This window comes from Gambusia affinis, linkage group LG02 (genome assembly GCF_019740435.1).
Source record: "Gambusia affinis linkage group LG02, SWU_Gaff_1.0, whole genome shotgun sequence".
In the NCBI taxonomy this organism is placed as follows: domain Eukaryota; kingdom Metazoa; phylum Chordata; class Actinopteri; order Cyprinodontiformes; family Poeciliidae; genus Gambusia; species Gambusia affinis.
Window position 1 is genome coordinate 15396163 of NC_057869.1, and position 20918 is coordinate 15417080.

General features: G+C 38.5%; 1 protein-coding gene across 1 annotated transcript in view; it reads left to right on the forward strand.

Moving 5' to 3' along the window:
- cgnl1 (cingulin-like 1) overlaps nt 1–14870 on the forward strand; it is a 47588-nt gene extending 32718 nt beyond the window's left edge. The window contains exons 9-19 of the mRNA XM_044138568.1: nt 1123–1329; nt 1422–1526; nt 1926–2078; nt 3127–3297; nt 5721–5882; nt 6973–7062; nt 10017–10100; nt 10266–10390; nt 11283–11391; nt 12472–12635; nt 13737–14870. Of these exons, the coding sequence (XP_043994503.1) occupies nt 1123–1329; nt 1422–1526; nt 1926–2078; nt 3127–3297; nt 5721–5882; nt 6973–7062; nt 10017–10100; nt 10266–10390; nt 11283–11391; nt 12472–12635; nt 13737–13875 (1509 nt within the window). The 3' untranslated portion in view covers nt 13876–14870. The remainder of the gene's footprint in view (nt 1–1122; nt 1330–1421; nt 1527–1925; nt 2079–3126; nt 3298–5720; nt 5883–6972; nt 7063–10016; nt 10101–10265; nt 10391–11282; nt 11392–12471; nt 12636–13736) is intronic.
- The last annotated feature ends 6048 nt before the right edge of the window (nt 14871–20918 follow it).

The following is a 20918-nucleotide window of genomic DNA, read 5'->3' on the forward strand; positions in this document are numbered from 1 at the left end:
TTTTTAGTGTAATCCATAATCTAACATGGCTGTCCTGAAGCCTCAACCACTAAACTTTGTGTGCTGTTCAGGTCAAGTGTGTATGTTGGCATGGAAAAGTTTAATCCTGTGATAGAGAAAATCTGCAATAAATTCCAACTTTTTGGGTAATTCTTGTTTTTAAATGTTTGTTTTACCCTAGGTCCGGACAATAAAGCTGAAAAACTAATCACGATATAAGCATTTCATATCAGCCAGTATCGATAATTGTTTCTATGGATTATTATTGATTAGTTTATTGTTTTAACTATCTTAAATACTGTGACCTTTCCTGTTTTTATCCACAGTTTTCACTCCACTCCGTTGTTTATTTTGAAGCAGCTTTGACGCTCTGTGGCGAAAAATTAAACTGCTGCTGCGGCAGTTACTCAACAAGTTGTTGCTAGGTAACCAAAGAGTGAGCGAGTGAGTTGCTAGGTAACCAAAGAGTGAGCGAGTGAGTTGCTAGGTAACCAAACAGTGAGTAGTTGATTCCACCAACCTTAGCTTAGCTCACTGTGAGAGATTTAACAAGAGGTTGAATATTCTATAACATGTATTATGTATTGATGTTGATCATGCGTCTGTCCCAGTATATGTTCTTATTGATTGATTGTCCAGACCTATTTACCCTGAAGGAGAAAAATGGATTAGATGAATCATTAAAAGCATAAAATGAATGACACAGCTGCCTAATACGACTATTACCCAAGATGTTTCCATCTTAAAATGTTCATTGCTTACTTTTCTGTCATACGTTTTTTTTGTTGTTGTTTAGCACCTTTTAATCACAAGTACTTGGAGTTTATTAGCGGTCACATTGTCACCCTCTCCTGACTTTTAATAGCCGTCAGTCATCAGGCAGCAATAAATTCTCACTTTGCAGCCTTCAATCAAAGCTTATTGTGAAGTGTGAGGGACTTACAGGAAGGCTCTGTCCTTCAGCGTCCCTCCAGCTGCAGAGAGAAAGTGAGCTCAACAGATACCTTTTGTTAAGAGGCATTTGAGTTGCTTCTTCATGCATCATAGCTCTGCTTTCCGTCTGAGAGTCACACACTCATGATTCCTTTGAACTGAAGCGCCTTTCCTCTTCGCCTTCTGCAGAACAGCGCAGCAGTGGTCCGAGAGAAGGCCGAGGTGGAGGCAGCCAAAGGACAAGCGGAGGGCCAAGCCGGGCGACTGAACCAGGAGATCGAGCGACTGCGCAGGCGGACGAATGAGCTGGAAAATGAGGTGGCTAAACTCAACAGGATTATCGACGAGGCCAAGCTGCTGGAGAGCAGACTGGGAGACAAAGCTGGCCGCCTAGAGGTGCAAAGACTCGATACAAGTCAAATCTGGTTTCTGATCTACCTGTTCAGTGACTGATATGAATGTTTTAATGGTGTAATGTGCAAAAACAGAGAGAGAAAAGGCAGTTGGAAGAGTCTCTGGCTGAGATCAGGGAGCAGGAGGAGGAGATGTCTCGTGCTAACCGAATGTTGAACATCCGACTGGAAGATGTGCAGGTAAGAAGGCGTTCACACCAGTCCTGTTTGGTCCACTTCAATCCAAAACAGAAATCCTACAAACACTAAAATTTGAGACCTCTCCATTTTTGTCTGTCTTTTGCAAAGAAGGAAGTTGTACTCATATCCTCTTCTGAGGTTTTTGTGTTTTTTCCTTCTGTGGGTCTTGGTGCAGCGCCACCACAGGCGAGGAGGGGAACAGGTTTTTTTAAAGGGTTTGGATCATTTGACTCAATGCAGTGTGAAAAAGAACCAAACCAGATGAAAATGTTACAAATGTTGCTATTTTGATACTGAATTATCAGGTGTGAAAACACCCTAAGAGTGGTGACACTGCTTGAAGGTAGATAAATGTTCAGTTCAAAACTTTTTTTTTTTTTATACTTCTTTTACTTGTAGAAGAACCTGGCCAAACTGGACTTTGAGAACAAGGAGCTGGAGGACAGGCTGCAGGAGGAAAAGTCTCAGAAGGAGCAATTTAAAAGCATGAAGAACAACATTGAAGATGAGAGACGTCTGCTGGACCGGACGGTGGAAAAACTGCAGCGGGAGGTGAGGGCACGTCAGGCTTTAATGAGAGCAGTCATGTAAGCATAAGAAGGAGCTTTTCTCACATGGTCAACCTCAGCCTGACTCCAGGTTGGCCGCCATTAAACCTTTAGTCAAATGAAATTAAGATCCACATTAGTAAATTGGATTTTTGTTCAAAGGATGGAGAAACAGTAAATATATGAGGTGCTTTAGGTCTTAATGGGAGGAGAAACTGAAATATTGGAAAATATATAAACTAATCCAACAAAACAAAGGTTTGTTTTTATTTTTAACCAAAAAACGTTATACCCTTTGATACTTCTGTATTAGTACAAATAGCATGATTTTGAAGTAAGCATCCCACTTACAACAATTTTATTTGATAAATTCACACAAAATAGTAAAATGAAAGGGGGAAAAAAAATTATGTTTTCAAATTTTTGGTGAGTAAAAACGTATAAAATTGTTGTATTCAATACATCGTCAAACCACCTTACTGGGGTTTGTCTCCGTCTGTTTTGAGCGTCCATTTGGTTTGGTTTAGAACTCAAAATATTAATCGGAATAATCAGTTGTTGAAATAATTGTCAGCTAACTAAGTAATTTATGAATTGTCAACTGGAGTGTGTAGACTCAATAAAAAAACACTTGCTAAAAGAACACCATCAGAGCTAATACTAAACTGAAACGTTGCATATAAATTTTGCATCGAAGATAAAAACCCAATTGTCTGTAAATGTGTTTTAACCAAAATTTTTCAAGTAGCATAGTTTTAGCTTCTTTTGGTCCATATTCACTAAAGGAATTCATTTTAGGCGGTAAAAAGTTTATTTTCTTGTTTAAAAAAGGAATTGAATTGTTGGTTCATTTGCATCTTTTAATGTATTTTTAATATTGCATAAAAAGGTTTAAGTGGTTGGTTGAAAAATCTGCAATAGCTACCAGATTAATCAATTAATAAAATAATTGTTAGTTGGAGTTTGGTTGTAATGTCACAAAATGGAAAACAAATTAAAGGCCATGAAACACATTTAATTTCTCCACTTTCTGCTGCTGTTTCTTCCTGCAGATGAGCGATATCGTTGAGGCGTCTCAGTCGTCCACTCGCGAGCTGCAGGAGCAGATCGATATTTATAAGGAGAAGAACCGGCGGGAGCTGGCAGAGCTGCAGCGGCTCCTAAAGGAGAAAGGACAGGAGCTGGAGAAGTTGGTGCTGACCACCAGAACTCTGCAAGAGGAGGTAAAGCGTAAGGACGGTGCGATCTCTGCTTTTACGATAAGGTGATGGTCAGCTGTAGGTCATCATTAGTCAGACTGGCTCATGCAGAGCAGCTTCGTAATCATTCCTCCTTCAAAATCACGGCCTCTGTTAAAACAGTGATGTCACCTTTTAGGTATTTCTGCCTCCCCCGGCTGCAGCACAGGCTTTATGAATGCTTGACTTGATTTTTCAGCTAAAAGAAAGACATTGTTCTCTCTTTTATATCCCACCGATTCTTGGATAAAGGTGAAAAACATGAAACTTAACACGTGACCTATGCATAATTAACGCTCAGAATCTCTTTTCTAGTCAGCATTATGGAATGTGGAGAATGTTTTTTGTTTTTTTTGTTGGAAACTGGATTAGATGAACATGATCATATATGCTTAACGTGTAGCATGGCTTTATTTATACACCAAACATTTACCGAAGGCCGAGCAGTTGACATAGTTTTTATGGTTTTATGCCACACTGCAAAGTGAAGCCAGAACTGTGTGTAAAATTAGTGTTTCAAATGTAAAACAACTTCTGTGTTAAATAGCCACTTAAGAAAATACTGCTTTATTTTAACTCTTACTTAAAGGTTGAATATTTCCTGCTGCAGTTTTTTTTTTTTTGTAAACATGCATTTGATGGGGGTTTTAAAGAGCTTTATGAGATGGGAAAAACACTATTTAGATGTTCTGTGACTAACTTTGTAAACAAAACAATAAAAGCTCAGCTGGATGCCGTTTAAGGACGGAGGTTTTGCAGGTCCTGCAGTCATTTCAGGCTTTAAAAGGTTTCACTGAACACAAAATGTTCTGGCTTTGCAGATTTCCTCACTGTTTTCTTCCAGTTGCACATTCTGCTGTAAAAACAGTCCACCACTCCCTTTCTGACTGCTCTAGATTTTTCTCAGATGAGGTTTCATCTGCATAGAGAGCAAAGAGTCAGTGTGCATGTTCTTCCTGTCTGCATCCCTGCTGATGAATCTTTGTTCAGCTGGGGTTCAGGAAGAGGAGGATGTCTGTCCTCGCAGATCGCTGCGCTGGCTCATTCACATCCTCCTCCACTACTGAGGAACTGATGACTGGTCCAGTCAGTCCTCTGGTTGAGCTGGTTTCAGATGTTTGTCTACTTTACCCCAACATTTCAGAAACACTGCAGTTATGGGATAATGAATGGAGATTTAAAAGAATAAAAAATGATCTTTTTTGAAGTGAAGATTCTTGACTGTCATCTTACATCTACAGGAAACCATTATCTTGATATGTGCATGGAAAAAACACATACAATAACCTGTAACAATGTTTGGGTAAATGATGAATTTCTCTTGTCTGGGCAGCAAGCAGTGGGGGTGGGGCTTTTTACCGCTGAAGGAAAATGATAAGTAGGTCTTATGGATTTAATGATCACACAGGGGAGCCTTGAAATTATTCCACTAAAGTTTAAATGATTGTTTACTGCTACAGTAGCAACAATCAATACAAATCAGTAGAAAATATGTAAGGGTTGTAATAGGACAAAAGACTGTAAAATACAAAATTTGTTGCTTTCAGAAGTAGTTTTTTTATTTACCCTATGTCGAGTATTGTGATTTAACCCTGTCTGACTGAACAAATAGGTGGCGATCCAGCCAAATTTGCAGTACCGTAATTCATCCACACTTTGCACCATCTGTAAAATTTCAGATGGTGAAACTTTATATTGCACTTTCCAGTTAATATCGGGTTATTACGGCAATTTCACCCTGCTGTAGCGGGGAGGGAAATGAATCTGATAAGTCACTTGTTTAGTAAAACTTAGGACTCAGAGGGTTAAAGACAATTTTCCTGGTGTTGGTCAGAGCTTTGGCAGCAGCGTTTTGGATGAGCTGCCTCTTATTTTTGTTTTCTTTTGTTGCAGAAGTCCAGTAAATGTATTTAAGATCACAGGAGGAAGATTTATTAATAAACTTTGTAGACTTTTAAGGATGTGGCCATTACTACACCCACTGACCAAAAATAACAACTTCAGAGACAGAAATGTTCTTTCACTCAGCCATATTATGAGTATTTTTCCCTGAAGGGACGTTCAGTTGGTGACACAAAAATATAAAGTTGCGAGTCATCACTGTATCATAATGTATGTATCTTTTAATTATCTGGGGGAGTGATGAAGAAACCCTGAGGAACTCCACCTGTGATCTTTGCACAGATGATCTCACTGAATCTTTGTCAAGCCAGTTTAATGGATTTAACATTTTTAAATTATATTTCCTCTTTTCAATGAACAGGTACATTTGAATTAGCTAATAAATGCTGTCTGAGCGTTTCCTGTAAATCACTATCTGCTGCTGCTAACTAACGTTAAGATGAAGTCACTGTTTTGTAGCTGCGGTCCGCTCAGACATCTGGAACAGTCTTTATTTCTGTTCTCAGTTGTCGCTGCGGGAGGACGAGCTGCGACGTTGCAAGACAGAAAGAGACGAAGCTGTTCTGAAGGAGGAGACGCTGGAGAGAAAAGTTCACGATCTGGAGATGGAGGCTGAGAAAAACAAGCAGACCAAGGATGACAAATCCAGACAGATGAAACTGATGGAGGTAACCCACAGCGATGATCTACCTCCACATCGGGCGTCTGCAACATTAACTACCCAAAGGGACGTTTTTGTCCTCAGTGCAGCTAAACAGTCTTCATTTAGAACCTAAACAGAAAAGAAAATAACTAAAAAAAGGCAAATTTGACTTCTGGTAAATATCTACTGTAGTAAATTTGATGTAATTTTTAAAACTTGAAACCCTTTATGAAGAATGGTGGATACATTTTCTTCTGCAGGACGTTGATAAAACTAAGTTTAAAAAAATCATATACTCTCCATATTTTAGAGTCATCTTGTTGTAGGTCAATGTAATTATCCCTGGAAAGAACTGGAATAACTTCTAAAGCATGCACAAAAGAACAGAGTATACTTTATTTATTCCCAAGGGAAAATTATTTATTAATTGACAAGCTGCTTCATCTGAGGTGTTAAATATAAATAATGTAAATGTAATCATTACAGATAAAGTTTATAAAAACCGACTGCATATGGAAATGTGTTGATCTAAAAATAATCTATATGTTATATGCAGCTTTGGAAAAAAAAAAAAGAGATCACTTAAAATTATAATTTTCTCTGGTTTTACTCTGTAGGTAAATGTTTGAGTAGAATTAACGTTGTTCTGTTATTCTATGAACTACTGACAACACAAAAAGCAAAGATTTTGTATTTATTAACAGAAAGTAATGAAAAAGCTGCAGAGCTTTCAGACCTCAAATAATGCAAAGACAACAAATTCATATTGATTTAGAAACAACAATACTAATGTTTTAACTCGGGAAGAGTTCAGAAAACGATATTTAGTGGAGAAACCAGGAGGTTTTCAAAGGGGTTCAGAGACGTGGGCTCTGTTTATATATTCATACATATTAATATGTTTAAAACATTATTTAGTACGTTCTTGAAGTTTTTACCATTTTGATCCGTTGTGGCTCTGGATCCACAGACTCCTGCTCTGCATTATTTAATTTTTACCTGTGAACTTCACATCGTATTATTTCTCTGCGATCTCTGAGAACAACTGGAGTGACTGACGAAGGTTTTCAGCGATAACATCACGTACTCACAGATCCATCGCCTCTCATTTTCAGAACAGGATTGCTCAGCTGGAGCTGGACCTGGAGGAGGAGCGTCAAAGTGGAGACCAGCTGATGGACAGGATAGACCGAGGAAGGGAGCAGGTACACACACACACACACACACACACACACCCTCAACACACTCTCATTATCAGGGCTCACCTGTCTCAGGGAGACGTTGTCCGTCTTCACTGAGACGTGTCACTGTTCCATCTCTGCCTGTAAATGATCTCCTGTTGCTTTGTCCTCCACTTCTAACATCATTATTTCAGCCACTAAGAAAACTTCACATGTCCCAAATATGTCCTCAGTGAGTCTGTGTCTCACCTGTCTGTTTCTCACCTGTCTGTGTTTTCATGTCCGCAACCCACAGTTCATAGTTTCTACTTTAGGTTCTGCAGGTTTTTTGCTCTGTAAGTTGATCTTTTATAATATTGGAGTCCGGCCAGCCAGCTCCGGTTTTCAAGGATCCGTCACATAAAGATCCTTCTTAATGCGCCGCCTGAGCCAGAATATTAAAGCTGCCAAACTTCTCAGGTTTTCAGGTTGCAGAGTTCACTTGGAAAAGTCTGAGTAACTTCAGTCTGAGAACAAGCAGGTTCTACACGCTTGTTGAGAAGCACTCCATTTCTCCTTCCTTTATGATAAAGCTGCTGATGGAGGCACTGTGGAGTTTGGTTTAGATGAAGTGAACACGCTTTCAGCATGTCTCTAGAGGAATTTGTACCTGGAGATTTTTATTATGTTACTTTTATTATCTTGTCACTGAAAAGTTTGAGATAGATAATCTGCAAAAAGATCGATGTCCTCCACCTCCTCCTTGAGCTACTATTGCTGTCTGAAGAAATGCACCGCTTCTGGTCATAAACAACCAGTCAGAGCAAGGAGGAGGGTCTTAGCGCTGCCAATTAACCTTATGTACTCACTGCTAAATGTGCTAATGGTGGAGAAACAACAGGAAAACTGTCCATCCATCAGTGGCTACGCCAGCTGCAGCGTAGCACAGAGCAGAGGAAGGAAGCTGGAGGGGAGATGAACAACGCCACCTGTATGCTGATCGACAGCGCTAAGTCCCGCCTCCTGGCTCTGATTGGTTGTTTCTAGTTAGCACTGGGAGAAGAAAGAGGAACTTGATTTTTTTACTGCCATGACATGCTGACAGTTTCAACTGATATGTAAAGAAATGTTTTTTATTAAAGTTACTGCAGCTTTAAGAAACAGTATTTTCATAAAAATATGAATGTTTTATTTGGGGTTTCTCACCTTGAATAACTGAAGTTATTCTCATGTCATTCTCCTCTCGGTGTGAATCTTAACACGGATTCAAAAGTTGTGACCAGGTCATAAATAAGAAACAGGCTAAAGTGGCAGAGCGGAGTCTTAAAACGTTGCTCTCCCTAAAGAGGAAAGGTCCTGGCACTGAGAAGAGAGTGGCACTGTGACAAAGTGCCACTGGTTCAGCACGAGGTTGAGGTCTGTAGTCAAGGCAACACCCGAGCTTTGTGCAGCCTGAGTGCTGCTGGTGTGTGTGGGTGTGTGTGTGTGTGTGTGTGCATGTGCTCTGATGTCTGGAGGGGGGTTGAGCAGGGGAGGGGGTGCAGCGCAGGCAGCAGGACGAACACCTGCGTCTCTCCTGGCACCAGGTGCTCCTCTCCTGTCTAAATGAGAGTAATCTCCTCTCTCCTCTCCTGCCGTCTCTCACAAAGCAGATTAGTTTCGCTGCATGTTCCAGTCTGCTGATTCAGCTCCCTCTAGCACCGCGCTGGCTGCACCAGTTATGGGGCCCATCGTTCATCAGAGCAGCCCGCTGTCACCCGCTAATTGGCATAAAATATCACCGATTCTCCACAGAAACAGCCATCACTGCCGTATTGATCACTTTTCATGCCACTGAGCAGTCAGGCTCTCTCACCTCTCTGGGCTGATCTACTTAAAACTGATGAGTGTTATAGATATAGATTAATAGTTGAGTCCTCCTCTGGTATATTTAAACCTCATTGCATTCACATCTGCGATGTTTATGCTATTGCACTCGGTAAGTTTTATGCGTTTGAATTCGATGGCATTAAAATTTGATGTCACTTTTAAACACTTTCAAAGACATTTTACAATGAAATCGATCATTCCCATTTTGTTTTGGATTTATTGTCCACTTATCTATGATTAAAGAGCATGTCTTGATTTATAATTTGACAAATTAAATGTTATTTAACCTTTAAATCAATACAAAAAATGTTTGTTTTTTTTTAGGAATTTTTTCCTCATAAATGAATCTTGAAAAAAATATTAAGTGGATTAATTAATCAAATTTTTTTTAGGATTTGTTCTCAGCAGAGTAAAAACAACAATTTGGTTTAAAATAAATCATTTGAGAGACAAAAATTTAAAACCTTTCATTTTAACTTGAAGATTTTAAATAACTCAGTTTGAGTTTTTAAAGATGCTTTGAGAGAACGCACAGATAAATGGGCCAACACCTTGCATCAGGTTTTCAAACTGGACCTGTTGTTGTTGTTGTTGTTGTGGTTCAGCCTCAAAGCAAAGCACTGAAACTCTGCCAAACAGAAATAATAATAATAATATTCTTCAATGAACCTGCAATTTGTGCCAAATTATTTTTAAAACACTTTGATATAATCTTAATCAGGCACAAGATCGAACCTTTACCGTTCTGTTTTTAGGGTTTAAAGAGCAGACTTGGTAAAATATGATTAAAAAGGCCATAAAAATCTTTAATTTTGAGTCTTTTTTTTTATAACATGTGTTGCATTAGCATCTGTGTCGTTCTGCATTTTGTAAAACGAAGCCACTCTTAATTCCAACCTTGCTCCTCTGAGAGCTGGCACAGTAATCGAAACGAGTGTTGGAATGCAGTCGAGGAGGAAAATCCAGCTCTCCAGTTAGGCAGAGCGTTTGTGGCGTTCGCACCTCCATTGTTCAGCGCTTTGACTCGGCGGCTGCCACGGCGGTTTCTGCTGTGGGCGAGACGCAGACGGAGCGTGGGGATAATTGTTGTGGGACTGCAGTGATGACAGTGTCTGGACTCGGCTTGACAGGTGGAGCAGATGAGGAATGAACTCCTGCAGGAGAGGTCTAGCAGACAGGACCTGGAGTGTGACAAGTTGGCTCTGGAGAGACAGGTACACTCTCCTGGCTAGACAACAACACAGCAACAATCACCTCATTCATTTTCTCATCACATTCATGTTGATGTGTCCATCGTCGTCATCGCTGTTGGTTCAGCGTGTGTGGAGAGTCTGACGGTGGGTTTGGGGAGCTGCTCACTGGTTTTGTGTCGTTTCCAGAATAAAGATCTGAAGTCCAGAGTGGCTCATCTCGAAGGCTCTCACCAGTCCAACAAGGGCAGCCTGGTGAACGAGCTGGAGGCTCGAGTACAAGAGCTGGAGGAGAAGCTGGAGGAAGAGGAGCGGTGAGGAAAATCAGCCAAGAATGTCTTTCAGCTACGTCTTTAATGACACCATAACCAGCTATTACCAGACTGATGTAATGAGTGCAATAAAGACGAGGCGTTTACTTCATATTTAATACAGGATGATGGTTGCTTTATAACAAACCTGTTTGGAGTTGAAGCATAATCGATAGGCCTGCCACAATAAATCAATTAATCAATTAATCGCATGATAAATTTTAAAAAATACAAAATGTTTATTTGCTTAATTTATCGTTTTTCTCTTTTACCAAAAACTGAATGATAAAAGTCTTCAGCAAAAGAAAGAAAGAAAGAAATCATCTTTCTTGTTTTGAAAGATAATTTTGTTTACAGAGACGTTATATTATACATATATATATATATATATATATATATATATATATATATATATATATATATATATATATATATATATATATATATGGTAATAATATATAACGTCTCTGTAATATAAATATAAAGAAACGACAGAAATAAAATATATGTTATATATTTTATTTCTGTCGTTTATTTATCTTGAATATTTAAAATGTCTTTCAGTTCCAGTGTTGAAATGTTCATTAGCATTTAAAGTTTATTAATCTTTGAGAACGTGTTCTTGCATTTTCACCCATTATTACTATTATATTTCTTGGAAATGCTCTCAAAACAACAATATTTTTGTTTTCTGGGCCAATTTCTCGTCCAAAAACAGACATGACTAATAACCGATTAAGAATTTAACGATGGCACTTGTTTCAATTGTTGATTCTATGTTGCATGACTTTGTGTTTTTATGATGTGAAGCACTTTGAAATGCCTTGTTGCTGAAATGTGCTATGCAAATTGATTGATTGATTGATTGATTGATTGATTGATTGATTGGTTATAGGGAGAAGTCCAACCTGTCGCTGGCCAACCGCAGGCTGGAGAGAAGAGTGAAAGAGATGATGATGCAAATCGAAGAGGAACATCACACGATGCAAGACCAGAAGGACCAAGTATGTAGCACACATCCTCACTCAGTAATATTGTTATAACTAATTAATATTTTAGTAGTAGATTCATTCAGGGGTGTTCAAAGTGTGGTCTGGGGGCCATTTGTGGCCTTTGGAGTAGTTTTGTGTGGCCACTGGACACAACTTGGGAATGGTTTCAGCCGTACTCCAGCAAGACTTTTTTCTTTGTGAGATTTCCAATAATGAATTTATATCTGATTTAATAAATTTAAGGTACATTTTAATGTGAGTCAGTACGGCCACAGATCTCTTAATCACATCTGGTAAAACAAAGTTAACCTTTTTCAAAGAGGTTCTCATTTTGGCTGCTGGAAGCTAAAATTAACATTTTGAGACCAATTTTCAGAGATTTTTATTTAAAATAAGTAGCAGGTAAAAAAATAATTTAGCCTAAATTTACATTTACACATTTGTGCTAACTCTCACCCATATTTCTATATCTTGTGAAAATGACCTCCTCATATTTGATTTCTAATTGTATTAAATTTTGACTTTGTTTTAGCTCCTCATTTAACTTGTTCCATAATTTTACACCATGAACTGAAATGTAAAAGCTCTTTCTTGTTGTTCACAAACTACGAATCCTTAAGTTTGACTAACTCTTAAAGTTTTATCCCTTCTCCTTCAGAGAACATGCTCTGTATGAGCTCCTTTTAATTTTAATTTCCACCACATCATCAAATTTAAGAAGTCTAGATTTTAAGAATTTGTTGTTTTGTGGCTTGAAAGAAGCAAGTCCCTAAACTTTTTCAGTTTAATGTTTTAATCTTTAAAGTTTCTCTTCCTTCACATCTGACTGTAAGATAAGAAACAACTGAATTGTACTAATAATTGCTTTCATTGCCTTTATTTTCCCCACCTTATTTTTATTCTCTTTTGTTTAGTTTTTTGTTTATTCTTACCTCCTTCAATCCCTCTCTCCCCATAAGATCCATATTTAAGTTTTACTCTTAAATAATGACGCTGAGGTCAGATCTTTGTCTGCTGAACTTCCTGCCACCCTTTTAAGCTCAGGATGTGATTTTTATTTTTATTTTTAATTATTTTTTTTCCCTCTTGCAGCTGAATCTGCGCCTGAAGGCTTTGAAGCGGCAGATGGATGAGGCGGAGGAGACGATCGACCGGCTGGAGCACAACAAGAAGAAGCTGCACAGAGAGCTGGACGAGCAACAGGAAGCCAACGAGCAACTCAACGGTCAACTCAAAGCTCTGCGCAGCGAGATGAGGTGAAGCGACACGGACACTCACTGTTTTTATTTGGATTTTACATGTGAAGAAGTGTTGACGTTGAAGGGAAACGATGTGCAGCAGGTATAATGGCAAACAGAAATGTTTAAGCCTCGCCGCAGTTTGTCAACTCTATTTATATCAGGACTTTGACTGGGCCATTTCTTCAATCCAAACTGTTCCACCTGTTTCTGGTTTTTGTTCTGCTGGAAAGTGAACATCCAACCCAGTGTCGAGTCTTCTTCAGTAACTAATCATCTGAAAAGCTTTCTGTTCAAAAAAGAAAAAACATCCCACAGGATGATGCCGCCGCCACCATGTTTCACTGAGTGGATGGTGTATTCAGAAGGATGTGTAGTGTTAGTTTTTCTCCACATGTAGCCTTTCTGCATGTTGATGAAAGGGCTCTGCGATTATGTGTGATTAATTGATTATTGATATATTTATCAACTAATTCAGTAAGCGATTAATTGTTAACTGGACCGTATAGACTGAAAAGTGACCACTTTCTGATCGAACAACATATGCAGAAAAAAAAAAATCTTTGTAACGTTTTATTTGCAGGATGTTCATAAGACTGATTATATGTTATAAACATGAAGGAGTATTTATGAAAGCTTATATCTGTTTGGTAAATAATGACACTTTTAATGCAAAGTTGCATTAAGAGTCAACTCTGCATTAAAAGAGTCGTTATTTTCTAATTTATAAAAAATTCTTACATGTAAAAGTGTCAGAATAATCAATGGATTTAATTGATAACTAAAATAATCATTAGTTGCAGCCCTCTGTAATTGCTCATTCTTTTTACAAAAGAAGAAAAAGAATTCCTTATAGTTTTCTTTCAACAATTTAACACTTTTTCTGTTGCCCTCTTCACCAATTTCACAGAACAGCTGGATTTACACCGAGGTAAAGTTACACGCAAGTACACTCTGAAGACAGGACGTATCCAGCTGTATTTAGTGGCGTCAGAGTAAAGACGATGATCGTGTTTTTGTTTTAATTGAAAACCATTTTTGCCTCTTGACCATCAGATAAAATCCCATGTTGATGTTTCAAAAAAAGGTCAAGGAGTAACTTTCTTTTACCCAATGCAGACGCAAGAACACGTCGCTCAACAACTTGGACGACGACGACGACGACGACGTCAGCACCGACGGAGAGATGTACTTCAGCTCGTCGGGGTACAAGCGCTCCTCCAGTCAGGAAAACATCTTGTCATCCTTCGGCGTATGAGCGGAAATGCTTTTTAAATGTGCCACTAATGAACCAAACAGCAGGATGTTCGTTTTCTGTCATGTGCTACTGTTGATGTCACCCTGAATTATCCGTGTAAATGCTGGGACTTTTTGTTTTGACCTGCCTGCCAGCAGCGGTCGCAGCCTCCAGGACGCCATCTTGATGTCTGTAAACTCACTCAGTATTATTCGAGCAGCTCTCTGAAGGACGACACTTAAAAGGTTTAATTTGAAGAAATGAATCGTGTAAATAATTGACATTCCCTACTGGATGTTTCTTTGCTCATTGTTGATCATCTCACCAGTGGTAAACTTGAAAACCAGCTTCTGTAACCCAAACAACCAGTACTGCCTTTATCAGCAACCTTTTATATTCTCTTTTCTACCACCAGGGTATATGAAATATACAAACGTTTTCTTTTTGTAATGAATATAAATCTAATATGAAGTGAATTTTGCCAGGACGCATCTTTAATTTATTCATTCTTGGCTTTTTGAGGGTTGGTTTTAGGGAAATGAGGGACTTTGTAACGCATCTTTTTTTACAATGTATCTTTTTATGACCAATTTTGTAACACAATTGCTTTCATTTATATGTTATTAACAATTTCTGTGTTATTATTTAATCAGCTTTTGTATAATAATCACAGTATTGTTTATAAGCCTTCTGGAAAAGGTAGTTTTTATACTAAATGAGATATTAGTTACATCTGTACAAACCTATCTTCGATTTAATTTCCACTTCCTGTCTGATTTTGGCGCCGAGCAGTGAGACTTTTTGAAATTCTCCTTTTTACCTGGATGAGTGACTTTCTTCAGATGTGATGAACTGACAATCAAATGTTTTTCTACACTGTGATGATTTGCACTCCGTTTGCAGAAAATGCTGATTTCTGACGCCTGTGGAGGGAAGCAGATTCCTGCAGCTACCTCTCTGTACGCAACTGTGTGTTCATAAGTCCTGCTGCGACAAAATAAAGTTACTTTCTGCTACTTTATTTTGCTTTTTTGTTGTAGGAATACTGTCTGAGTAGGAGTAAACGATAACATGATGAGTACGAGCAAAACGCAAAAGAGCAATCAGACATTTTGACTCAAATGGATGTGAACTAAAAAATAAATATTCCTTTGGAGTAAACACGGAAGTCCCACTTTGATGCTTCAGAACCAAAAATAAAATCTGTGAATTACTGTCCTTCAGGTTTTAAGCTCCATCACTTTACCTTTTGTGATGTCATCAACCAAAATGCACACAAAGCAGAACCGTTTTTTTTTTTTAAGTTTTCTATTCTTTAAAGTTCTGTCCTGAAAATCTACACTTTAATTTATTAAAGTGTAGATTTTCATTGTCAGCGTTTTCATTGTGAGCATATGTTTATTTAAAAACCAAAACAAACCACAAATAATTCTTCAAAGTCAAATGATACATTTAAATCTCTTTCAAAACAAATCTTTATGAAGCTAATTTAATTAGCTTGTTGAAAACATGTTTATGATCTCTGTAAATAAATAACTCAATTAGATTGACACTGAGCATTTTAATCATAACTCCAGCAGTCAGAGTAAATCTGTGGCGTCAAACTCTGTTTTATTTTGGGCCACATCAATAATCTGAATGTTTTTAAAGGGCCGGTTGTGCCAGAATACATGGTCAAAACCAATTAAACTGTAAAAATATCAATAAATAGCTGTTCCTCCAGGACTTTGTGATTATTTTAGTGTTTTTTGCAAACAAAATCACAGCTTTTGTGATCATTTTGAAATATTTGCAAGGAATTGTTGTGATATTTGCGCTAATGTAAGATGGTAAATGTAACTTTATGACTAGCTGTATTGATCACAGATGATAACTTGACATCAAGTAAAGCTGAGGCAGAAGTCACTTGAACTCAATGTTGATTTTGTGTGAATTTTGCAGATTTGTGAAAAACTGGAGGAATTTATTGATGTAATTTTGGAGTCTAGAGGGCCAAATAAAAAGCTACGGCGGAGCAGATTTGGCCCCCGGGCCTTGAGTTTGACGCATGTGGAGTAAAAAACATTAATGCAAAAACAAAGGTAATGTTGATGTCAATAAACTGATTTATCTGAAAGATGATTCGACCTAATTCTCCACATTTGTGGCAGGAAGCGCTTCCCTTATGTTCCTGGAATAGCTGCTTCTTGTCAGGTCACGACCTTCGTTTGCTGCCTTTCTGAGGGGAACAAACAGTCCGACCTGTCCGGTGCCGCGGCCTTATCTCTGCCTCCCCCGCGTCAAGCCGAGCAGTGAACGAATGAGGCCGCAGGATTAAGAGGCAAGAGTTGCGCAAGCCTGAAAAAGGGGATCATTCTTGGGATTCCTTCATGTGCCTGAGTGACTTCAGCCAAAGGGACACAAAGCGGGACACAGATGTCACCGAGAGGGGAGACTGTGGCTAATTTATGACGTGAGGTCGGAGATTTAAGGAGAGACTTGGCCGATTCTTATAGAAATCAGCGCTAGGACTTTCTTTACTTCGTAGGAATTCAGGTTTTTCCGAGTTTAACGGAGATTTATGAAAATTCATAGTGCAACACTGCCCCCTAGCGGAGGATCAAGCATAGGCACCTACACGTCTTTAATTTAATTCATTAAATTAATAAATAAATGATAACGTGTATCGAAGAAAAGTATTTACATTTTTCTGTGTAAATTGGTGCAAAAGAAAAATATTTCTTACAAAATCTTCCTGTACTTCAGGTATGAGTTCTTAAAACAGGCTCTGCAAAGTCGGCTGTTTATTTTATTTTATTTTATTTTATTTTTACTTATCTCCTTGTCCTCTATTTACCTGACTCTTTAAATCTGCTCCCACAATAATTAAACGTTACCGCAAGTTATAATTGCGAACTCATCGAGTACAGTTAAAAGTAGCTGAGAAAGATTTTTTTTCTTTGTTTTGTCTGAGACACATAGTTAGGAGTCTGACCTGTCTGTGAACAAGACCCAGAGTGTTTTTTGTTTTTGTCTGACGCATCCGTGATGTTCTGGCTCGGGATCAGATCTCAAACATCCGGTGAACGCCTCGGCTCCTGAAAGCATCAGTGCAGCAGGACGAACCTGCTCCGAGCTCAACACCAACCTGCTGACGCACCGTGAACTAGATTTGATTTTCCAGGGACACGCAAAGGTTTGCAGCTGCTCTGGTGTCAGTGAAATATACTCTTTATTTATTTGTTTATTTATTTACATGATAAAATTAACTTGTCACTTGTTGATAAACAAAAGTTTTGAATGAAAAGGAGTAGTTGAAAGAAAGAAATATAAAATGCAATTGAGCATCAATCAATCATCCATATTAATACATATTTACACACAAAACAGATAAACATATTTAAATAATAAAAAAAATATTACCTTTGTAATGATACTTCACTCTGAGTCAATATAATTAATCATACATTGACAAAATACCACATTAATGACACCATGAAAACTGATGTCAATGTTTATGCCAATAACACTAATTTACTGAAAAGTTGAGCTTTATATAATTTATAATTATTATAGAGAGAAGTCGCCTCTCTCCATGTTAATTATTGCAGATGCACCTTTGTTTAGATTAATAAAATCCAGGTGTAAAAAAAACTGAATAATTTAATCTTTAAATGTTTCTAATTTAGCAGAGGCTAAATTAGCTTAAAACATCTGAAATGATGCAGGAAGAAGCTATAAAATAAGAAATGCTTATTTCAGCTCTGAACCTCGATGTCAGAAATTAAGGCTCAGGTAAACAAATTGATGAGTGGATTAATCCAGATTAGCAGTGGTGTGAGATAAGAGAAGGATAAGAGCATTGATCTTATCTTGTCAGGTAGATGACGGATTAGATGCTTAATCAGTCTGTTATCGATTTATGGAGTTGTTATCTTGACCTTTAGGTTGGCACTGAGCTTTTCCATTAAAAAAAAGAACAATCAATCATTTTGTTTGTACATTAATAGCTTATATTTATTGATACAAGAAATAAAAGCATCACTGTGTGAATAACTTTGGCATATTTTCCCGCCTGCTTTGCCAACATTTTGACTTTTTTTCTCTTATTTTGCTACATTCATTAAGAAGTTAAATGATAAACCAACTAACTGTGTCTAACTGTAAAGTGGACGTTCAATTGTGCATGATCTTTAAAATAGATATGAATAATAATATCACAACACAGAAAAGGTCAAAAGAATATGAATACTATTAAGCCCCGGCATGTTGTTAGCATTGATGTTTTCTTCTATTCTTAGCATTTTTATTTAAAAGTACTAGAATAAAACACTTTTCCTAACATCCTGACTTCTGAAAGCTTCCAAAAGGCGCAACCTTGATGAAATGGAAACCATGTAACACGTTTGGTCGCCCAGCGCTGACTGAACTTTGATGTGGGACACAAAGAAACACAAACTGCCAGTTTGAGTTTTAACTTCTCAGAAATACAACATTCTGCAGTTATTTCTCATTTAATCTTTTTTCTTTTGCATGTGTAACAAATTTATTTGGGGGAGTTTGTTTTTTTTGCAGCTGTGCTGAACAGGCAAACTATTGTTTCCAGTTTCAACAACCAAATCCACCCCAAACAAACAGACCCTCGCAGGAGGCCGGATCAAACGGCGTCTCTGTGACCTGCAGGCGCCGGCCAACAACAAACTCAGCTCACGGCACCTGAGCCGCACGTATCGACTGGATTTATCTCTTTTGTGTTATGTTTAAACTGTAAAAAGCCTTGCACACAGTAAAAACTGCTGGGTTGAAAATAACCCGATTCGTAACCCAGTACTGGGTCAAATATGGGCCGACCCAACGCTGGGGTGTTTTAACTCAACTGGGTTGGGTCGATGGTTTGACCCAACACATGGCAACTAACCTCTTTTCAGTGAGAGGAGTAACAAGGAGGGGCTACATGGTGGCGCAGTTGGTAGAGCTGTTGCCTTGCAGCAAGAAGGTCCTGGGTTCGATTCCCGGCCCGGGGTCTTTCTGCATGGAGTTTGCATGTTCTCCCTGTGCATGCGTGGGTTCTCTCCGGGTTCTCCTGCTTCCTCCCACAGTCCAAAAACATGACTGTCAGGTTAATTGGTCTCTCTAAATTCTCCCTAGGTGTGAGTGTGTGTGTGAATGGTTGTGTGTCTTGCATGTCTCTGTGTTGCCCTGCGACAGGCTGGCGATCTGTCCAGGGTGAACCCGCCTCTCGCCCGGAACATAGCTGGAGATTGGAACCAGCAACCCTCCTGACCCCATTAGGGACAAAGGGTGAACAGAAAATGGATGGATGGATGAGTAACAAGGATATTCTCACTGACTTAGAGCTGATGAGTGTATTTAATTATTTTTTCTTTTCTTCAGAAATAACTAGAAATGGTTTTGTTGTTGTCGTTAGAAAACTATTCCTAAACAAAATTAAGAAAAATGAAGACATTTTCCCTAAATTTCTAAATATTTTGAGTTAATGTGACAAAAAGAGTATTAAACTAACATAGTCTTCAAGAAAAGGATTATCTTATGAAAATGTTGGTGGTAGTGTGACAGTCTGAAAGCTTGGCATCAGTGACGGGACCACGAACTCTCCAGAAGATAATCCCAGAGTAGTGAATGGACACAAAACATTTGGGATTATACTTGCACCAACACTTGGGATTAATCCCAGAAACTGATGTCCAGCAGGCCAGGGTGAAACTTAAAGAATCCCTGATGCTTTTCTTGAACTTGAAGCATTTCTCAATAAAAGCAATTTGAATGTTTGAAGATCTATTAACATTGATGCTGCAAAGTTTGTGCAGAAGAAAACTTCTGTTTGCTGCCAAACATTTGGTCCCAACGATTCAACGGACTGGGAAAGCTCTCCAAAGCACCAGCAGAGCACTCAGTCTTTTTCTAAACCCAGAGGAGCTGCTCCTTCTGGTTCTCTATATGTGAACAGGATTTTAATGTTTGACTCGTGACTCATTTATCTCCCTACCAACTTGATCAACCTGTAAATTACCAGAGACTAAGAATAAACAAAGGTTTCCTGTTTCCCAGCAGCAACAGGGACAGCTCTTAAATTACTCAGGTGACGATCGCTCAAGACAAAAAGGGAAGCTAAAACAAGACTTTTAAGAGAGCTCAAAATGTGTCACGTTCTTCTAAAACGTAGACGTGCTGCTGTGGAGTTTAAAAACAAAACTTTCTCTCTTTGAGTCAGTAAGGTATGAAGCTGTGTGAGGTAAATATGCGAGGCATTTCAGAAAACCTCAACACGTTTCTCTGCTTTTTGGCTCCTGCAGAGGTGGAGTTTAAGGGCGTAGCAGCGTAAACGCTCCAGGCCTCCGCTGACGTCACAAACAGTGAGAGTGTCAACATGACGAGAAGTGAAAATAGTAGAAAACAAAAGGGCCCACATGGACCTGGACCGAGTTTGGACTGAATGCAGATGTAAAAAAAAAAATTTGTTTGATGTCTGGTTACTGATTAACCAGCCGTTGTACGGATTTTCTTCTCTCTCACTTTTACTGTTTTTTGCTGGCAGCTTTGACATTCAACTGATCAAGTTTTTGTTGGGCAACCTGAGTCTCTTATCTGTTTCTCTGAAAATGGAGTGACTGCAGTCGTTCACAGGATGATCATCCTTCCGCTCTGCTACGATAACAGCATGTGAAGCGATGTAAACACCCGGTGATCTGCCTGTTGGTGGTAGGGGCCCAGGTAGAGTTAGCATTAAAAAATAATGGCTGGGATCCGTTTCATCAATATCCATTGTCAGACGTTTCAATTATTTATTGCCGGTGGACCTCCTGAACCAGCTTTGTCCGTGATGGAAACTCATTTCTGAAGCTTTGACTCAAGATTTCAAGTCATTTCAAGTCCAAATAGCTGCACTGGGAAAATATTTAATCACAAATTAAAGTTTAAAAAGGAGATGCATTAAAATGATTAAAGGGATTAAAAGTATTCACTTTCAAGATGGATATTGATTCATTAGATTTTCGTTCTTGATGTATTTATGTGTAAACGATGCGCTTAAAAGCTTGATAACAGTGAAGGTCACACTTTCATCA